Source organism: Prionailurus viverrinus, chromosome E3 (assembly GCF_022837055.1).
Source record: "Prionailurus viverrinus isolate Anna chromosome E3, UM_Priviv_1.0, whole genome shotgun sequence".
NCBI lineage: Eukaryota > Metazoa > Chordata > Mammalia > Carnivora > Felidae > Prionailurus > Prionailurus viverrinus.
Window position 1 is genome coordinate 32492065 of NC_062576.1, and position 15151 is coordinate 32507215.

Sequence of the window (15151 nt, forward strand, 5' to 3'; positions counted from 1 at the left end):
TCTGGGTCTCCCTCTCCCTCTGCCCCTCCCCTGCTCGCATCTGTCTCTTTCTCTCTCAAACATAAACATTAAAAAAATTTATAAATAAAATCTTTGTGGCTTTTCCCCCGAGAGGCCTAGAACCAGCGCTCCCCTATCCCGCACTCACCCCACCCCCCTTTGCTTTCCTCTGATTTGAAGGCTCCAGGGCCCTGGTGTAGGGGTGGCTGAGCGTCTTGGTGGGACCCTGTCACACAGCTGGAACGGGCCGGGGTCTGACTCAGCCTGGGCTCAGTTGCTGCTGCTGCTGCTGGGAGGTCCCTGGAGAGATGAGCCTGCTTAATGTGGGTGGGTAGGGCAGTGTAGCCCCCACGGCGGGGACTGGGGTCTCCTGACCCTCAGGGAGCGAGACCCAAGAGGCCCCAGCATGTGTTGGAGGGTGGGGCTGGCGGCAGGAAAGTCTCGATTTCCACGCCTTTGGGAAACTGGCGGAAAAACACAGCTGTCATTTAAACATTCAGCTTGCAGGTAGAGAAGTTAGGTTAAAAGCCAAGGTCATAGAGACTGCACGCCTCATCCCGTTACGGCACAGGACTGCCTCCCTTTCCTCGGGTTTATTTAGGCGAGGTGGGTGTGCGCGTGCGCATGTGCGTGCGCACGCGCTTGCTGGCGTGAGCGGGCGCGCGCATGCGCGCGCTTGCCGCAGGCCAGCCGCTGCCCGCTGATGTCTGCGCGTCTGGCCCCGCTGCGGTGAGCCGCCGAGAGCTCTGTGACAGCAGCATTTACACCGTGGAAATTGGCCAGCGCTACCCACGAGGGGCTGCGGTTTCTCTGGGTGGTTGCTAAGCATTTACCCGGACGCCCCCGCCCCCCGTGTTGTGCCCGCCTTCCTCCTCCAAACTGGTGACTGAGCCCCGGGTTTCCCAGCCTCGCACTGTCGACCTCTGGGGTGGACAGTTCCTCCTGGGTGCGAGAGGACCTTCAGCGGCATCCCCGGTCTCTGCCCCCGGGATGCTGGCGTGTCTGCTTCTCAGTTGTGACAGCTGAAACCGTCTTGAGACATCAGCGACAGTCCCCTGCCCTGCGTCCCCCTAACGGCCTTCTCCCTCCTTGCTGCACCTAAGCATCACCCAGGTCCTTTGGCAGGTGCTCCGTGGACAGGCCCCACCATACACCACTTTATTCAGACTCCCGGGGTAGGGGACCCAGGTCTCTAGGAGTCTGTGTGCAGCCAGGGCGGGGGGCCCATCTGTACGCCGCCGGGCCTGTGAAGGGCCACTTAGCAGCCTTCTCGGCTGGCGTGGGGGCCGGTTTCTGTCCCCAGCCGCTCCTGCAGACCCCGGGGGCCAGCCCCAGCGCTTTTCTGGGCATCTCGGCCCTGGCACACAACCTCTGTGCCTCTCTGGACGAGCCCTGCGGACGCCTGCCTGGTGTTGGCTCCCTCGTAAGGATCCTGGGAGAGGCCTTGGATGCCAACTGCACCCTCCAGGAGCCCTCGGACGCTGACCAGGTGAGGGAGACCCGCATCCTGGGCACAGCCTGTGCCACGCAGGTGAGGTGCAGCTGTGCGGGTGAGGTGAGCACCCCCACCAGGCCTGAAGGCCCCACCGATGTCTTGTTTCAGCTCCAGCTCGTGCTGAAGGCGATTGGCAACGTGGGCCTGGCGGCCGCCGCTCTCACCCCTGCTCTGAGCACTTGTGCGTCTGAGAGGAGCTGCCCCCCTGAAGTCCGGCTGGGGGCCATCCAGGCCTTCCGGAGAGTTCCCTGCTCTGCGGACGTGAGCTCCTGTGTGTCGTTCCCTGGGGTTGCGATTGGGCGGCGGTGGGTCTCGAACCACTGTTTGCGAATTCACTTCTTCATTTGTTCATCTGTCGCGTATTTACTGGGTACCTACTGTGCACCCGGCACCTGCGTGAATAGGCGTCCGGGTCTCTGTTGACACGGAGCCTGCATCTGGTGTGGGAGGCCAAGACTGATCAAAGAAACACACAAATAAGCAATATGATCACAAACCATATAGAAGCCGTCCTGTGCAGCAAACCCTCTAGTTCGGGGGTCGGCGAGCTCTGGTCCACAGGCCCCAAGCTCCCTTGCTGCCTATTTTGCACGAAATACTTTGCTGGAACGCAGCCGTGCCTGTTCATTTGTGTGTTGTCTAGGACTGCTTTTTTTTTTGCTACAGCTGCAGAGTAGAGTCGTTGCAAGAGACTGCATGGCCCGCAAAGCCAGAAAAATGTACTGTCTGTCCCTTTGCAAAAAAGTTGGCTGACCCCTGTTCTAGAGGCTTCTCTCGCCCTCAAGCCAGAGTCTTGACAGACCTGGCAGGCCCTGGGTGCCCTGACCACTGACTTGCTTATAGCTTTGTCTCCTATTTTCCTCACTCCTACGGCTCTCCAGCCACGCTGGGCTCCTGGTTTTCCTCACTCTGGGCGCGCTTCTGCCGCAGGCCCTTTGCATGGGCTGTTCTCCCTTCCCAGAATGCCTTTCCCCTGGATATCCTGAGGCTTCACTTGTCACTTCCTGTAAGTCTTTGTGTATAAATCACTTTGCAGGGGTCCTCCTTGGCTCTTGCACCTGAAACTACTTATACATTAAAAAAAATTTTTTTTTTAATGTTCCCTTTTGAGAGGGAGAGAGAGGCAGAATGTGACCTGGGGAGGGGAAGAGAGAGGTGAAGACACAGGATCTGAAGGCTGTCAGCACAGAGCACACGTGGGGCTTAAACTCACGAATCCAGAGATGATGACACAAGCTGAAGTCAGACGCTTAGCTGACTGAGCCACCCAGGTGCCCTTGAAATTGCTTCCCCGTTTAACTTTTCCCTTTTTGGCATTTATCACCTAATACACATTTCACAGACGAACCACGTTTATTGTCAGTCTTCCTGCACTAGAAAATCACCTTCCGGGGACAGGAGCTGGGTTTATCTTGCTTGTCACTGTCACCTGGCGCTTAACACAGTGCTGGGCACATAGTAGGTGCTCAGTAAATACTGCTGCAAGAGTGGACGGATGGAGGGCTGTGCTCTGAAGGAAACCGGCAGGTGCCGAGGGAGAAAGTCACAGGGTGAGGGAGATTGCTTGCTTAGGAAAGGGGCCTGGGCAAGCCAAGCCCTTGAGAGAATACCTCCTTTGTGTCACACACTGTGCTGCTTCTATAAATAAAGTTTTATTAGAACGCAGCCACACCCATCTATCTACCTGCTGTTACCTGTGGAAAGTGGGGAGCCTTCGGGCTGGGGGATGACGGGGCTCAGCAGTGACCCTACCACCTCCCGTAAATGGGCCTCAGGTGACAGCATCAGGGAGGCCTCCTATGGCGGAGATATTATCAGAGCCGGGGCGGGGGGGCGACAGGGCCACCTGCTGGAGCCAGAGCAGCTCGGGGGACATGGAACCCCAGGGTGGAGAGGGGTGGGAGGTGGATGGACCCAGGGTGATGGCCTCCCCTCTGCCCGGGCCAGCGATCTGTGCTCTCCCGCCTGTACCAAAGCCCCGAGGAGGACACTGAGATCCGCATCAATGCCTACCTGGCCCTGATGAGGTGTCCTGGCGAGGAGGTGTTCGCCCAGGTGCGGCGCACCCAGGCCGGCGAGCGGTCTACCCAGGGTGAGCAGTGGGAGCTGGGGGTGGGGGCGGGGCTGGCACGGGGCCTCCCGCTGGGTGTGAGGGTTTGGAAGCGGGTTCACCTCTGCGCATCAGGTGCTCTCCTAACCCCTTCCTGTTCTCCTTTTCTTGCCACACCCCCTGAACAAGTAGCCTCGTGTGCCCGCATGTCCCGTGTATGGCACCTAGACAATCTTGGACAAGTTGCTTCTCTTTCTGGATCTCCGTTTCCTCATCTGTGAAAAGGGATGAAAGCCGCTGACTTCCCTTGTAGTTCTGGCCAGTTCGTGACCTAGTGCCTGGAAGGGAGACCTGAGACAGAGGAGGAACAGTGTCTCCAAATCTCCGATCCCTTCTAGGGTCAGAGAGTACCCTTTAAACAGGGGCCTCTGGGGCTCCTGGCCGGCTCGGTCAGTTAAGTTTCTGACTCTTGGTTTTTGCTCAGGTCGTGATCTCATGGTTCGTGGGTTCGAGCCCCACGTCGGGCTCTGTGCTGACAGTGTGGAGCCTGCTTGGGATTCTCTCTCTCACTCTCTCTGCCCCTCCACTTCTCCTGCTTCCTGTCTCTTTCTTGCTCTCAAAATAACTAAATAAACAGGGGCCTCTGGCCATAGTTCTTAAACCGAAAAGTGAAACTTCAAAGAAAAATAAGTTGAACTAATTTTCAAAAATATTGTGCATGCTACACAGTGAGGTGAGTCCCTGGAGCCCCACAGCCCGGGTTCAAATCTCAGCTCAGCAGCTCCCTGCCTGTGTGCCTTTGGACAAGTTACTAAACCTTGCTGAGCCTCTGTTTCTACATCTGGGAAATGGGGATGATCATACTAGCACTATCTCCCTCATAGAGGGAGCATAAACCGAGTCAATACACAAAGGCATTTAGAACGGTTTATCTTTAAAAAATTTAAAGTTTCTTTATTTTGAGAGAGAGAGAGAGAACGCATGTACCGGTGCACGAGAGAGGGAGACACAGAATCCCAAGCAGGCTCCTCACTGTCAGCGTAGAACCCAACGTGGGGCTTGAACTCACGAACCGCCAGATAATGACCTGAGCCAAGACCAAGAGGCAGAATCTTAACCGACTGAGCCACTCTAATATCCCTCATCGGAATCTTTCCCCTGGGTGATCTCATGTAATCTTTACTTCTCCAGAGAGCCTGGGGATCCCTATCCCGAATTGCACGTCACCCCTTTCCCAACCCTGAAAGATATTCATTTCTCTGGGCCCAAGCTTCCTCTTGACTGGTCTGCACCAGCAGCCCTGGGAGATGGGTTGTGATGCTTCATTTTGCAGTGAGGAAACTGGGCCTCAGAGAGGTAGAGTAACTAGCCTAAGGTCACACAGCTCGTGAGTGGTGGACGTGAGATTCAGACTTGGGTCTGACTGTCAACCCAGAGCTTTCCCCACAGTGTCCCCCTCTCCCTTCCAGAAGGCACGTCAGGATGCTGTGCGTGGGCTGGATTGACAAGTTCCATGAAAGCACCACTGTTGGCCGTGATTTCTTGAAATAAAATACGGATAGCTGGGCTCCTGAGAAGCCCCTTGGCTTGTGGAAGTGGCAGGACTTGGGCTACAGGCTCTGGTGGGTTGGGGGGAGGGAGTCTGTTCTCTGGGCTGAGCCAGCTCCAGATCCATCCCTCCCCTCCCCTCCCCTCCCCTCCCTGTTGGCTGTGACTGGACTCCAGTGGGTTCCTTTGTGTGGAGTCACCTGCTGCAGCTGCTGGAGACCGATGACCCTCTGAAGCGCGCTCTCCGGGAGACCCTCCCTGAGGACATCCTCAGCCAGGAGTTCCAGCCGGAGGCCTGGAAACACTCATCCTATTCTGACGTCACCTTTCGCTCAGGTATGGCCATCCTGGGCAGCCGCTGCCCCGCTCTGGGGCCATGAAGCCCTGGGGGACCTGGGAGCTCTAACCCTCGAGGACACGTGGATCTTTCCCAGTTGTCACCTGTTTATATGCCACCTGCTTGATTTTTTTGCTCTGTTCCCACCCACCTGCCATATTTGTTGGAAGAAGTCTAAACTCATCAACTATCAGCCAGTTCATAGCATGCAATGGAGTATTTCTGTCTTTCCTCTAAACTGGTTCTTTTTTAACTTGCATTTATTTCAAAAGGAATCTGTCTATTACTACCGTTAATAAAAAAAAAAAATCAGTTTAACTCTGTAAATGAAGGTAATCCGGAAAAGGAATACAATGCTGATGAAATAGTGGTGGAAGATCGGCTCTGTTTCCTGCCTGTGAATTGGGGACCTGTTTTCCCCTGTGTTAAAAGGCACTAAACGGAGGCTGTCGCCATCTTGTCGTAATTAAACAGAGCATCCAAAAGGAAACCCCGTTCTAGCTTGGGTACCTCTACTCCCTCGGCCGCTCCCGAAGTCTCTGGGTAGAAAGTGGGGTGTCCACCTGTCAGCAGGAGTGTCCTGATCTTTTCTGGGGCTTTGATGAGGCCAAAGGCAGAGACACCTGTCCTGCTGGGGAGGACGTGCCCCATCTTGCCTTGTCTTAGGCTGTGGCCCCTCGGTGGCCAGACTCTACTCTGTGACAGGTACAGAGTGTGCTGATCCTCTCTCTTGGTTCTCCTAGTGTCTGGCAGCCTGGGAGCCAACCTGGAGCGGACCCTTCTCTTTTCTCCAGCCTCCTTCCTCCCCCGTTCCGCCATGACTAACCTGACCATCCACGCCCTAGGTCATGCCTTCAACTTCCTGGAGGTGAGAGGGGTCCCACTCTAGTCGCCTTGGGGCCTCTTCTAGAAGGCCAGGAGTTATCCCATCCATCCATTTTTCCATATATCACCTCTTGAATCTATTGATCCACTCCTCAGTCTTGTACCCCCTGGTCCTTACATCCATCCACCCACACGTACATACATCTGTCCATCCACTCGATCCCTCCCTCTCACCCATCTCTCTCCTCCCTCTCATCTCTGTACCTTCCCACCCATCTTTCCATCTACCCTCTCACCTACCCATCTAGTCACCTGTTCTCCCAGTCAGCCACCTACCTACCCATCCATGTATCCATCCACACACCTACCCGTTCATACCTCTGTATGTTCGTCTGCCTTCATCCGTCGTCCATCCATCTATCTATCTGTTTATGTAGCCTCTCACCCATTTCTCCACCAACTTCTCACCCCTGCATCTATTCACCCAGCCTCCTAGTCATCCACATACACTCCTGTGCACCCGTTCACACACCTGTCCACATATTCACACTTATATACATCTGTATATCTGTCATCAGTCCAGCCTCCCATCCAATCTATCCATCCATCCATCCATCCATCCATCCATCCATCCATCCATTCTTCTCCTCCATCTGTTCTCTAATGCGCCATTATCCCCATCTCTCCATCTACCCTCTTTCCCATCCATCCATCCATCCATCCGTTCTTCTCTCTCTCACCCACCCATCTGTCTATTCACCTACCTACCTACCCACAGCTTCATTTTTCTCACTCATCTATCCATCCTTCCATCCAATCTATCCATCTTCCATTTCCATCTACGCCCATTCGTCTATCTGTCCATCCATATATTCATATTTACCTACCCGCCTGTCATCCATTGCACAAATATCTCTCTTCTACGTGACTTGTGCCAGGTGCTGTACTAGGCTCTGAGAATCTGATGATCAACAGGTAAGATAAGTTCCCTGCCCACAGAGGTAAACAGATAAAAAATGAGTAAACATATTGATAAAACAGTGGCAACTTTTAAATATTGTGTTTGGGAAGGCGAAGTTTGAGCTGTGACCTAAAGGGGGAGCTTGAGCAGCCTAGTGAAGAGCTGGGGTAAGAGCGTCCCAGGCAGAGGCACCAGTATGTGCAAAGGTCCTGAGACAAGAAAGGACTTGGTATGTTCAAGGAGCAGAAGTAGACCAGTAGAGTGAGAGAGATGTAAGATGGGTGTGCAGAGAGGAGCAGGGCCACATCGTGGAAGAGTTCTTTAAAAAAATTCGTTTTATGTTTTTATATTATTTTTGAGAGAGAGAGCGCCAGTGGAGGAGGGGCAGACAGAGAGGGAGGCAGAATCTGAAGCAGGCTCCAAGCTCTGAGCTGTCAGCACACAGCCCAACATGGGGCTCGAACTCGTGAGTGGCGAGATCGTGACCTGAGCTGAAATCGGACGGTTAACTGACTGAGCCATTCAGGCGCCCCTCACATCCATCACATTTTAAGAACCAACTAAGCCAGGCGTATTAGTGTTCTCTCGAGAAACAGAACCAGTAGCACATAGGTACCTCTAGAAAGAGATTTATTGTAAGGAATTGGCCCACCCGATTATGGAGGCTGACAGTTCCAAGGTCTGCGGTCAGCAAGCTTTAAAGCCGATGGTGTTGTTCTAGTCGGAGTCTGAGGGCCTGAGAGCCTTTTATTTTAGAGGCTTGAGACCTGGGAAAAGCCGATGTTTGAGGTTAGGCTGAAGGCGGGGAAAAGGTGATGTCCCAGCTTGAGGCAGTCAGGCAGAATTACCCTGTAGTTGTTGATTGCCTTTTGTTTCATTCATGCCTTCGACTGATGGGATGTGGCCCACCTACATTATCGGGGCACTCTGCTTGGCTCAGTCTATTGATTTAAATGTTAGGGGCACCTGGGTGGTTCATTCAGTTGAGTGTCTGACTCTCGGTTTGGGCTCAGATCATAATCCCAGGGTTATGGGATTGAGCCCCGCATGAGGCTCTAAGCTGAGAGTGGAGGCTGCTTAAGAGTCTCCTTCTCCCTCTGCCCCCTCCCCCTGCTCTTGTGTGCACATGTGCTTGCTCTCTCTCTCTCTTCCTGTCTCTCTCTTAAATATATCTATGTATATAATATCTATATTTATCAATATAGATATAGATACAGGTATTTTATATGTAGATAGATATAGATGAATGTTAAATCCATCCAAAACCACTCTCACAGAAACACCCCAAGTTGTGTGTGACCAAACATTTCAGCACCCCATGGCTCAGTCAAATCAACACAAAATTACCCATCACACCAGGCCTTCAGCATGCCTAGTGCATGAGACACGGGATCCTGCTCTCATGGAGCTCAGGATCTTGCAAGGGTGACACACAGATTACAGCGTGTGAGTGTGACCTGGAGGTTTCGGGCTGGACATTGAGGGGAAGGAGTGATAGATTTGGTCAGGGGATGGGGAATGTGGGAAGAGAGTGATGTGGGAATTCAAGGAGGACTTCCCAGAGGCGGTGCCATTTGAACCAGGCCTGAAAGAATCGGTAAGAATTTTTCCTGTGCAGCTTTTGCCCAGCAGATGTGGAACTTGATTTGGAAACGTGGTGCCCCGGGGCCCTTGGGTGGCTCAGTTGGTTGAGTATCTGATTCTTGATTTCAGCTCAAGTCATGAACTCCTGGTTCATGAGTTTGAGTCCTGTGTTGAGTTCTGCGGTGACAGCATGGGGCCTCCTTGGGATTCTCTCTCTCATCCTCTCTGCCCTTACCCTGCTCAATCTCTCTAAATAAATAAGTAAACTTAAAAAAAAAAAAAAGAAAGGTGGATCCTAGGGAGCCCAGAGAGCCCTGCCCAAGCCTGCTGGGCACCCCAATTCGAGCCCCCCTGCCCTGCAGCTCTGATCATCCATGTGACTGAGCAGCTCCTCATGGAGTCCTGGCTTTTTCTTCGCAGCTTGGCCTCCGGCTGGAAAATGCAGAGAAAATCATCCACAGGCTGTTTGGTGGGAAGTCGTTCTGGGGACAGGAAGAGGAGGGAGAGGCCCAAGCAGAGAAGTCCCCAGAGCCAGAAGCAGGGTCCACCCCACATGCCAGCAGCCCTGACTGTCCGGGAGAAAGGTACAGAAAGGTGAGAGGCATGCAAGCAGAAGGTAAGGGGGGGTACCCGCTCCCGCCCGCCAGCTGAGCTTTTGGCCTGGGGTCCCAGCTGTCGATGACCTCAGACCCTGCCTTCCCTCCCCCCACCGCCACAGAAACAAGTAACTGGTCCCAAGCTGAGTAGCAGAGATTAGCCTGCCTGGTGGTGAAAAAGCGTTTATCAAAGCATCACATACAATTAGAAAACTGCCCAAGATTGTTGGCGCTTTTCCGCCAGTAGAAAACATCCTTAGAATCAATGTGCAGACCATTGTCAGCACCCCAGGGGCCCCCTGCTCCTTCCTCTTCTAGTCTACCCCCTCCTAACCAAGGGTGATCACTAATCCCACCTCCTAACTGCACTGATTAATTCTACTTAAAAACAAAAATCAACTTTGTAGAGGTATAGTTGGCCAGTAACAAACGGCGTGTATTTACAGTATAGTTTGTTGAGTTTTGACATAGGTATGTGCTATGAAATCATCACCATAGTAAAGTCAGTGAACATATCCATCACCCCCAAAAGTTTTCTCGTGCTCCATAATATCCCCTCCTTCCACCCACCCCTGTCCCCAGGAACCAGTGGTAGGTTTTCTGTCCCTGTAGATCACTTTGCATTTTCTAGAGTTACGTAAATGGAATCACGTGACACAAACTTAATTTTCAAAGCGTATAACCTTGGGGTGCCCGGGTGGCTCAGTTGGTTGAGCCTCTGGCTTCGGCTCAGGTCATGATCTCACGTTTCATGGGTTCGAGCCCCACGTCGGACTCTGTGCTGACAGCTCAGAGCCTGGAGCCTGATTCGGATTCTGTGTCTCTTCTCTCTGCCCCTCCCCTGCTTGCACTCTGTCTCTCAGAAGTAAGTAAATGTTTAAAAAAAATTTTTTTTTAATAAATAAAAGCGTGTAACCTTTTTGCCCAGCTTCCTGCATGCAGCATATTATTCTGTGATTCACCCACATGGCAGGCTATACTGGTAGGTTATTTCTTTTTGTTGCTGAATAGCCTTCCATTGTATGGATGTGCCAGTTTGCTTATCCAAAGGTGGATGGACCTTTGTGTTGTTTCCATGTTGGGGGCTGCTATGAACATTCATGTACAAGTCTTCACCTGAATGTATGTTTTCACGTTTCTTGGGTGGATGTCCAAGAACAGGCATGACTGGGTCAGATGGTAGTTACAGGTTTAATCTTTGAGACTTTCCTGGACTGTTTTCCAAAGTGGTTGTACCATTTTGCACTCCACCAGCAGGGTGGGAGAGTTCTGGTCTCCCCCTCATCCTCGCCAGCACTTGGTATGATTAGACCTTTTAACTGTTGTCATTCTGTTAGTAGTGGGATCTGCCATCTTTAATGTGTGACTCCCCAGTGACTAATGACGTTGAACTTATTTTCATGCTTGTTTGTCCATAGGTCTTCTTTGGTATATGTTCAGATATAGTGTCTGTTGTTATTTTTTTAATATTGGATTGGGTTCTTATTACTGAGTTTTGAGAATTCTTTGGATTTTGGAAACAAGTCTTTTATCCGATATGTGGCTTGCAAATATTTCCTCCCAGCGTGTGGTATGATCTTTAATTTTCTTAAAAATTTTTGTCTGTAATGTTTATTTATTTTTGAGTGGGGGAAGGGGCAGAGAGCGAGGGAGACACAGAATCCGAAACAGGCTCCAGGCTCTGAGCTGTCAGCACAGAACCTGACGTGGGGCTCGAACTCAGGGACCGCGAGATCATGACCTGAGCCGAAGTCGGACGCTTAACCAACTGAGCCACCCTGGCACCCCTAAAATGAACCATCTTAACGCAGACAATTCAGTGACATTAGTACATCCTCAGTGATGTGCACCCCCCACTTCTGTCTAGTTCCAGAATACCTTCACCACCCCAAAGGTGACCCATACCCATTACAAGTCACTCCCCAGCCCCTGGCAACCACTAATCTGCTTTGGGTCTCTATGAATTCAACTATTTGGGACATTTCCTATGAATGGAATCAGACAACCTGGGACCTGTTGTATCTGGCTTCTTTCACCTCCCATCGTGTTGTGAGATTCATCTGTGTTGCACGGGTCAGTACTCCCTCCCTTTCTGCCGCTAATATTCCTCTGTGTGGAGAGACTATACTGTTGGTCCACCCGCCTGCTGAAGGACCTTCAGGCTGCAGGTTGCTTCCACTTCTTGGCGAGCGTGAATGATGTTCCTCGTGTCCTTTTGTGTGTGTGTGTGTGTGTGTGTGTGTGTGTGTGTGTGTGTGTGTGTGGTTTCTTTGGCTTAAAGTTGGTTTGTGAGATCATCTGTGTAGCTGTGTATACTTACGGCTTGTTCGTGCTCTTTGCTGTGTCGCGTTCCACGGTACGGAGACACCACCGTTTGTTTATCCGTCCTGCTTCTGGTGGGCTTCTGGGTGGTTTCCAGTTTCTGGCTTCTTGCAGGGTGGTGCTGTGAACATCCTCATACGTGTCTTTTTGGTGAACGCACGTGCGCGTTTCTGCGGGGCGTGTAGCCAGGAACGGATTTGGTGGGTCGCCGGGTGCTTTAACATCCATTCTGTGGGTGAGGACTGTGCCTTCTGTGACTCTTCTCCCACTGAAGGCCACTTAGGTGGTTGGCAGCTTTTTGCTCTCATAAGAAGCTACTGCTGCATACATCTGATGGTGATCAGGCAGAGTGGCTGGGGCATTTATCGTGGGACATGGTCACACAGTTACCAGTCATCAAGTGTGAACCCAGGGCCCAAGGACACAAAGATGGTCAGGACATGGTCCCTGCCCTTTAGAGCCTCTTGGACTAGATCTGGGGTCAGCAAGTCACGTGAATGAGGCTGGTAGGCTAGGCATAAACACTTTTTCTTAGAATCTATAATCCTTGGGGTGGCTGGGGGGCTCAGTCGGTTAAGCATCTGACTCTTGATTTTGGTTCAGGTCATGATCTCACCGTTATGGGATCGAGTCTGCGTCGGGTTCCATGCTGAGTGTGGAGCCTGCCTGAGATTCTCTCTCTCTCTCTCTCTCTCTCTCTCTCTCTCTCTCTCTCAAAGAAAAAAAATCTACAATAGTTTTTGTCTGTTATTTTCACACTCTTGATGGAGAGTCCTAACCAAAGATCTCTTTTGCACAAGCACAGCGATAATGGCCACAATACTTGGCCTCCGTGTTGGAGAGGCAACAGGGAGAGGTGGGGTCTGTGGCAGGTTCCGGGAGCATGTGCCTCCATTAAAAGTGGCAGCTATTGTTCACCTCTTTCTGCCCCTTGTGGTGGTGGAGGAGGGGGGGAGGCAGGCCAATACTTGTATCTTTCGAGAGGCAAGAGAATCTGGATTTTACGTGTCATTTCTTAAATGTCTAAATGTTGGAAACAGATCCAATTTTCAAAAGGTCCACACTGCGTGAAATACACAGGAAGACAGTGTGTCAGAGACTAGTGCAGATGGGAGAGGTGGGGCAGGTAAATGCAATGTGGTGCCTGGATGGCATCCTGGAACGCAGAGAACGGGGCTGGAAAAAGTGGTGGAATCAGAGTAGTGTCTGCAGTTTTGATGATAGTCCGTGTCTGTGTCAGCTTCTCAGCTCTCGCCCTGACCCTGGCAGTGAAAGACGCTGAGCATGGAAACAGGGCGAGGGGTGTATGGGAGCTGCTCGTACCATCTTGGCAACGCTTCTGTAAATCTAAGGTTATTCCAGAACAAAAGGATTGTTAGAACACTCACACCCACACACACCGTACTGGGCTCTGGGCAGGTCAAAGAAAACACATGTCTGGATTCTGCTTGTGGGCCATGAGTTTGGCAAGCCACGTTCCAGACACCAAAAGCCCTTGACCTTGCCCTCTGGACCACACCCCCCCCCCGCCGCCCCCACTACTGTCCAGGCACCAGACCCGATGCTGGTCACCTGGCTTCTCCCTCAGGTGACCTGGAGGCGCACGGAGAGGCGGGTGCTGCGCTGTGAGCTGAGCGTGAAGGTGTTTGGGCACGAGCTGAGCGTCATGAACTGCGGGGTGATGGGGAGCCGCGTGAGTCGCCAGTCCTTGAGCCTGGCCGAGCTGGCAGTCAAGCTCCTGAAGGTACCTCAGGCTGGGCTCGCCCCCTCCCCGCCCTGCTGGCCCCGTGGCATTTCCTTTGGTGCTTTAAAAGTATTACAGTACTTCTCAGACTTAAGATAGTGGGATTTCAAGCCAGGCTGCCCAAGTTCAAATCCCAGCTCCACCTCTTACCTCCTGGGAAGTGTTAACTAGTCATGGCCTCAGTTTCTGCATCTGTGAAATGGGAATGATATGATAACAATAATAGTGGGACGCCTGGGTGGTTTACTCGGTTAAGCATCCGACTTTGGCTCGGGTCATGATCTCATGGTTCATGGGTCCGAGCCCCACATCAGGCTCTGTGCTGACAGCTCAGAGCCTGGGGCCTGCTTCGGGTTCTGTGTCTCCCTCTCTCTGCCCCACCTCCACTTGCACTCTGTCTCTCTTTCTGAAAAATAAATTAAAAAAAAAAGTGAAAAACCAGTAAGTGCTCTGCATCGTGGTTGGCGCCCGCACTCCTTACCTGACTGACCCTGGGTCCCTGACCTCTGACCCTGATCCTTTTTCCACAGTAAACTGTCTGGGTTTGAACTCGGCTTCACCTGGTTCTACGTACGTGGGTTTGGCCAGATGATTTCATGTGTTAATGGGCCCGGTTTTCTCCTCTGGAAACAGAGGATAATGATAATATCCCTTCCTTCCCCCCTCCCCCCTGCCCCTTGTGTGAGGATCAAATAAGGTCGTGTGTGCTCCGTGCACGCCTGGCCCGCTCCGGGGGCTGTCACCTGCATCACTACGGTTCTGTGACTGCAGGGGCAGGAGGTACAGGTGAACCGGAGGCTGAACCTGGCCTTGGAGGAGCTCACCTTCCCCACCATGTCTGGCCTTCCAGCCCGGCTGACCCTAAATGCCTCGGCTGCCATCAGCGTCCGAGTGCGAGGCACTGCCAGCTTCCAGCAGCCCCTGGATTTCTCTGTGAATGGTTACGTCAAGCCCAGGTAGCTGGCTCCTTGGAGCTGGGGGAGGGAGGGGGCGAGGAGGGGCCTCCCCTTGCAGAGGGCTGCAGAGAGCGCGGGCACCACTCTGGGCTGGACGGGGTCCCTGCTCTGCAGACCATCTGTCACACCAGCTCCTGTGATTTGGTGGGTTTTGTTTTGTTTTGTTTTGTTTTTGTGCCAAGAGACTGTGAGGAGGTCCTGGGCAGCTATGCCCGCTTTACAGATGAGAACACTGAGGTTCAGTGAGGTGACAGCACGGGCCCAAGGAAGCACAGCGGTGCAAGGCAGCGGGGACTCCAATCTCCTGCCACAGCCCACGCTTCCCCCTGCTCCACGCTGCCTCTGAGGGGAGGGGAGGAGGGAGAGCAGGAGGGCCATTTAAGATGTGTGGGCACTGAGTCTGGTGACTCCGCATAATCACCCACGAGGTGGGCACTGTCCTTGTTCCTGCCAATGGTGGAGGAGACGGGCTCCAGGCAGGTGCGCTGTGGGTCCAGGGCCACACAGCGTGGGCTGAGTTTGCTCAGTGCTCGGTCTGATTCTGCAGTGGGACTGACTCGGCTGGCCTGTCTGTGCTTTCTGGGTCTGACGGGGGCAGTGTGGGCATCCTCTGCGGGCTGCTCTTTGGCACGAAGACCCCGACTGGGGCTCAGACAGCCCGGGTCGCCATCCTGCTACCCTTCATCCCAGCCATGGGCCCCGAGCAGGTGGTCTTACCTGTCCCGTCCTGCGT

General features: G+C 52.9%; 1 protein-coding gene across 1 annotated transcript in view; it reads left to right on the top strand.

The window, feature by feature from the left end:
• Positions 1-15151, top strand: part of LOC125154044 (uncharacterized) — a 137628-nt gene that overhangs the window by 22348 nt on the left and 100129 nt on the right. The window contains exons 11-18 of the mRNA XM_047837710.1: positions 1304-1489; positions 1604-1756; positions 3443-3587; positions 5271-5429; positions 6174-6298; positions 9221-9394; positions 13307-13462; positions 14234-14418. Coding sequence (XP_047693666.1) covers positions 1304-1489; positions 1604-1756; positions 3443-3587; positions 5271-5429; positions 6174-6298; positions 9221-9394; positions 13307-13462; positions 14234-14418 — 1283 coding nt within the window. The remainder of the gene's footprint in view (positions 1-1303; positions 1490-1603; positions 1757-3442; positions 3588-5270; positions 5430-6173; positions 6299-9220; positions 9395-13306; positions 13463-14233; positions 14419-15151) is intronic.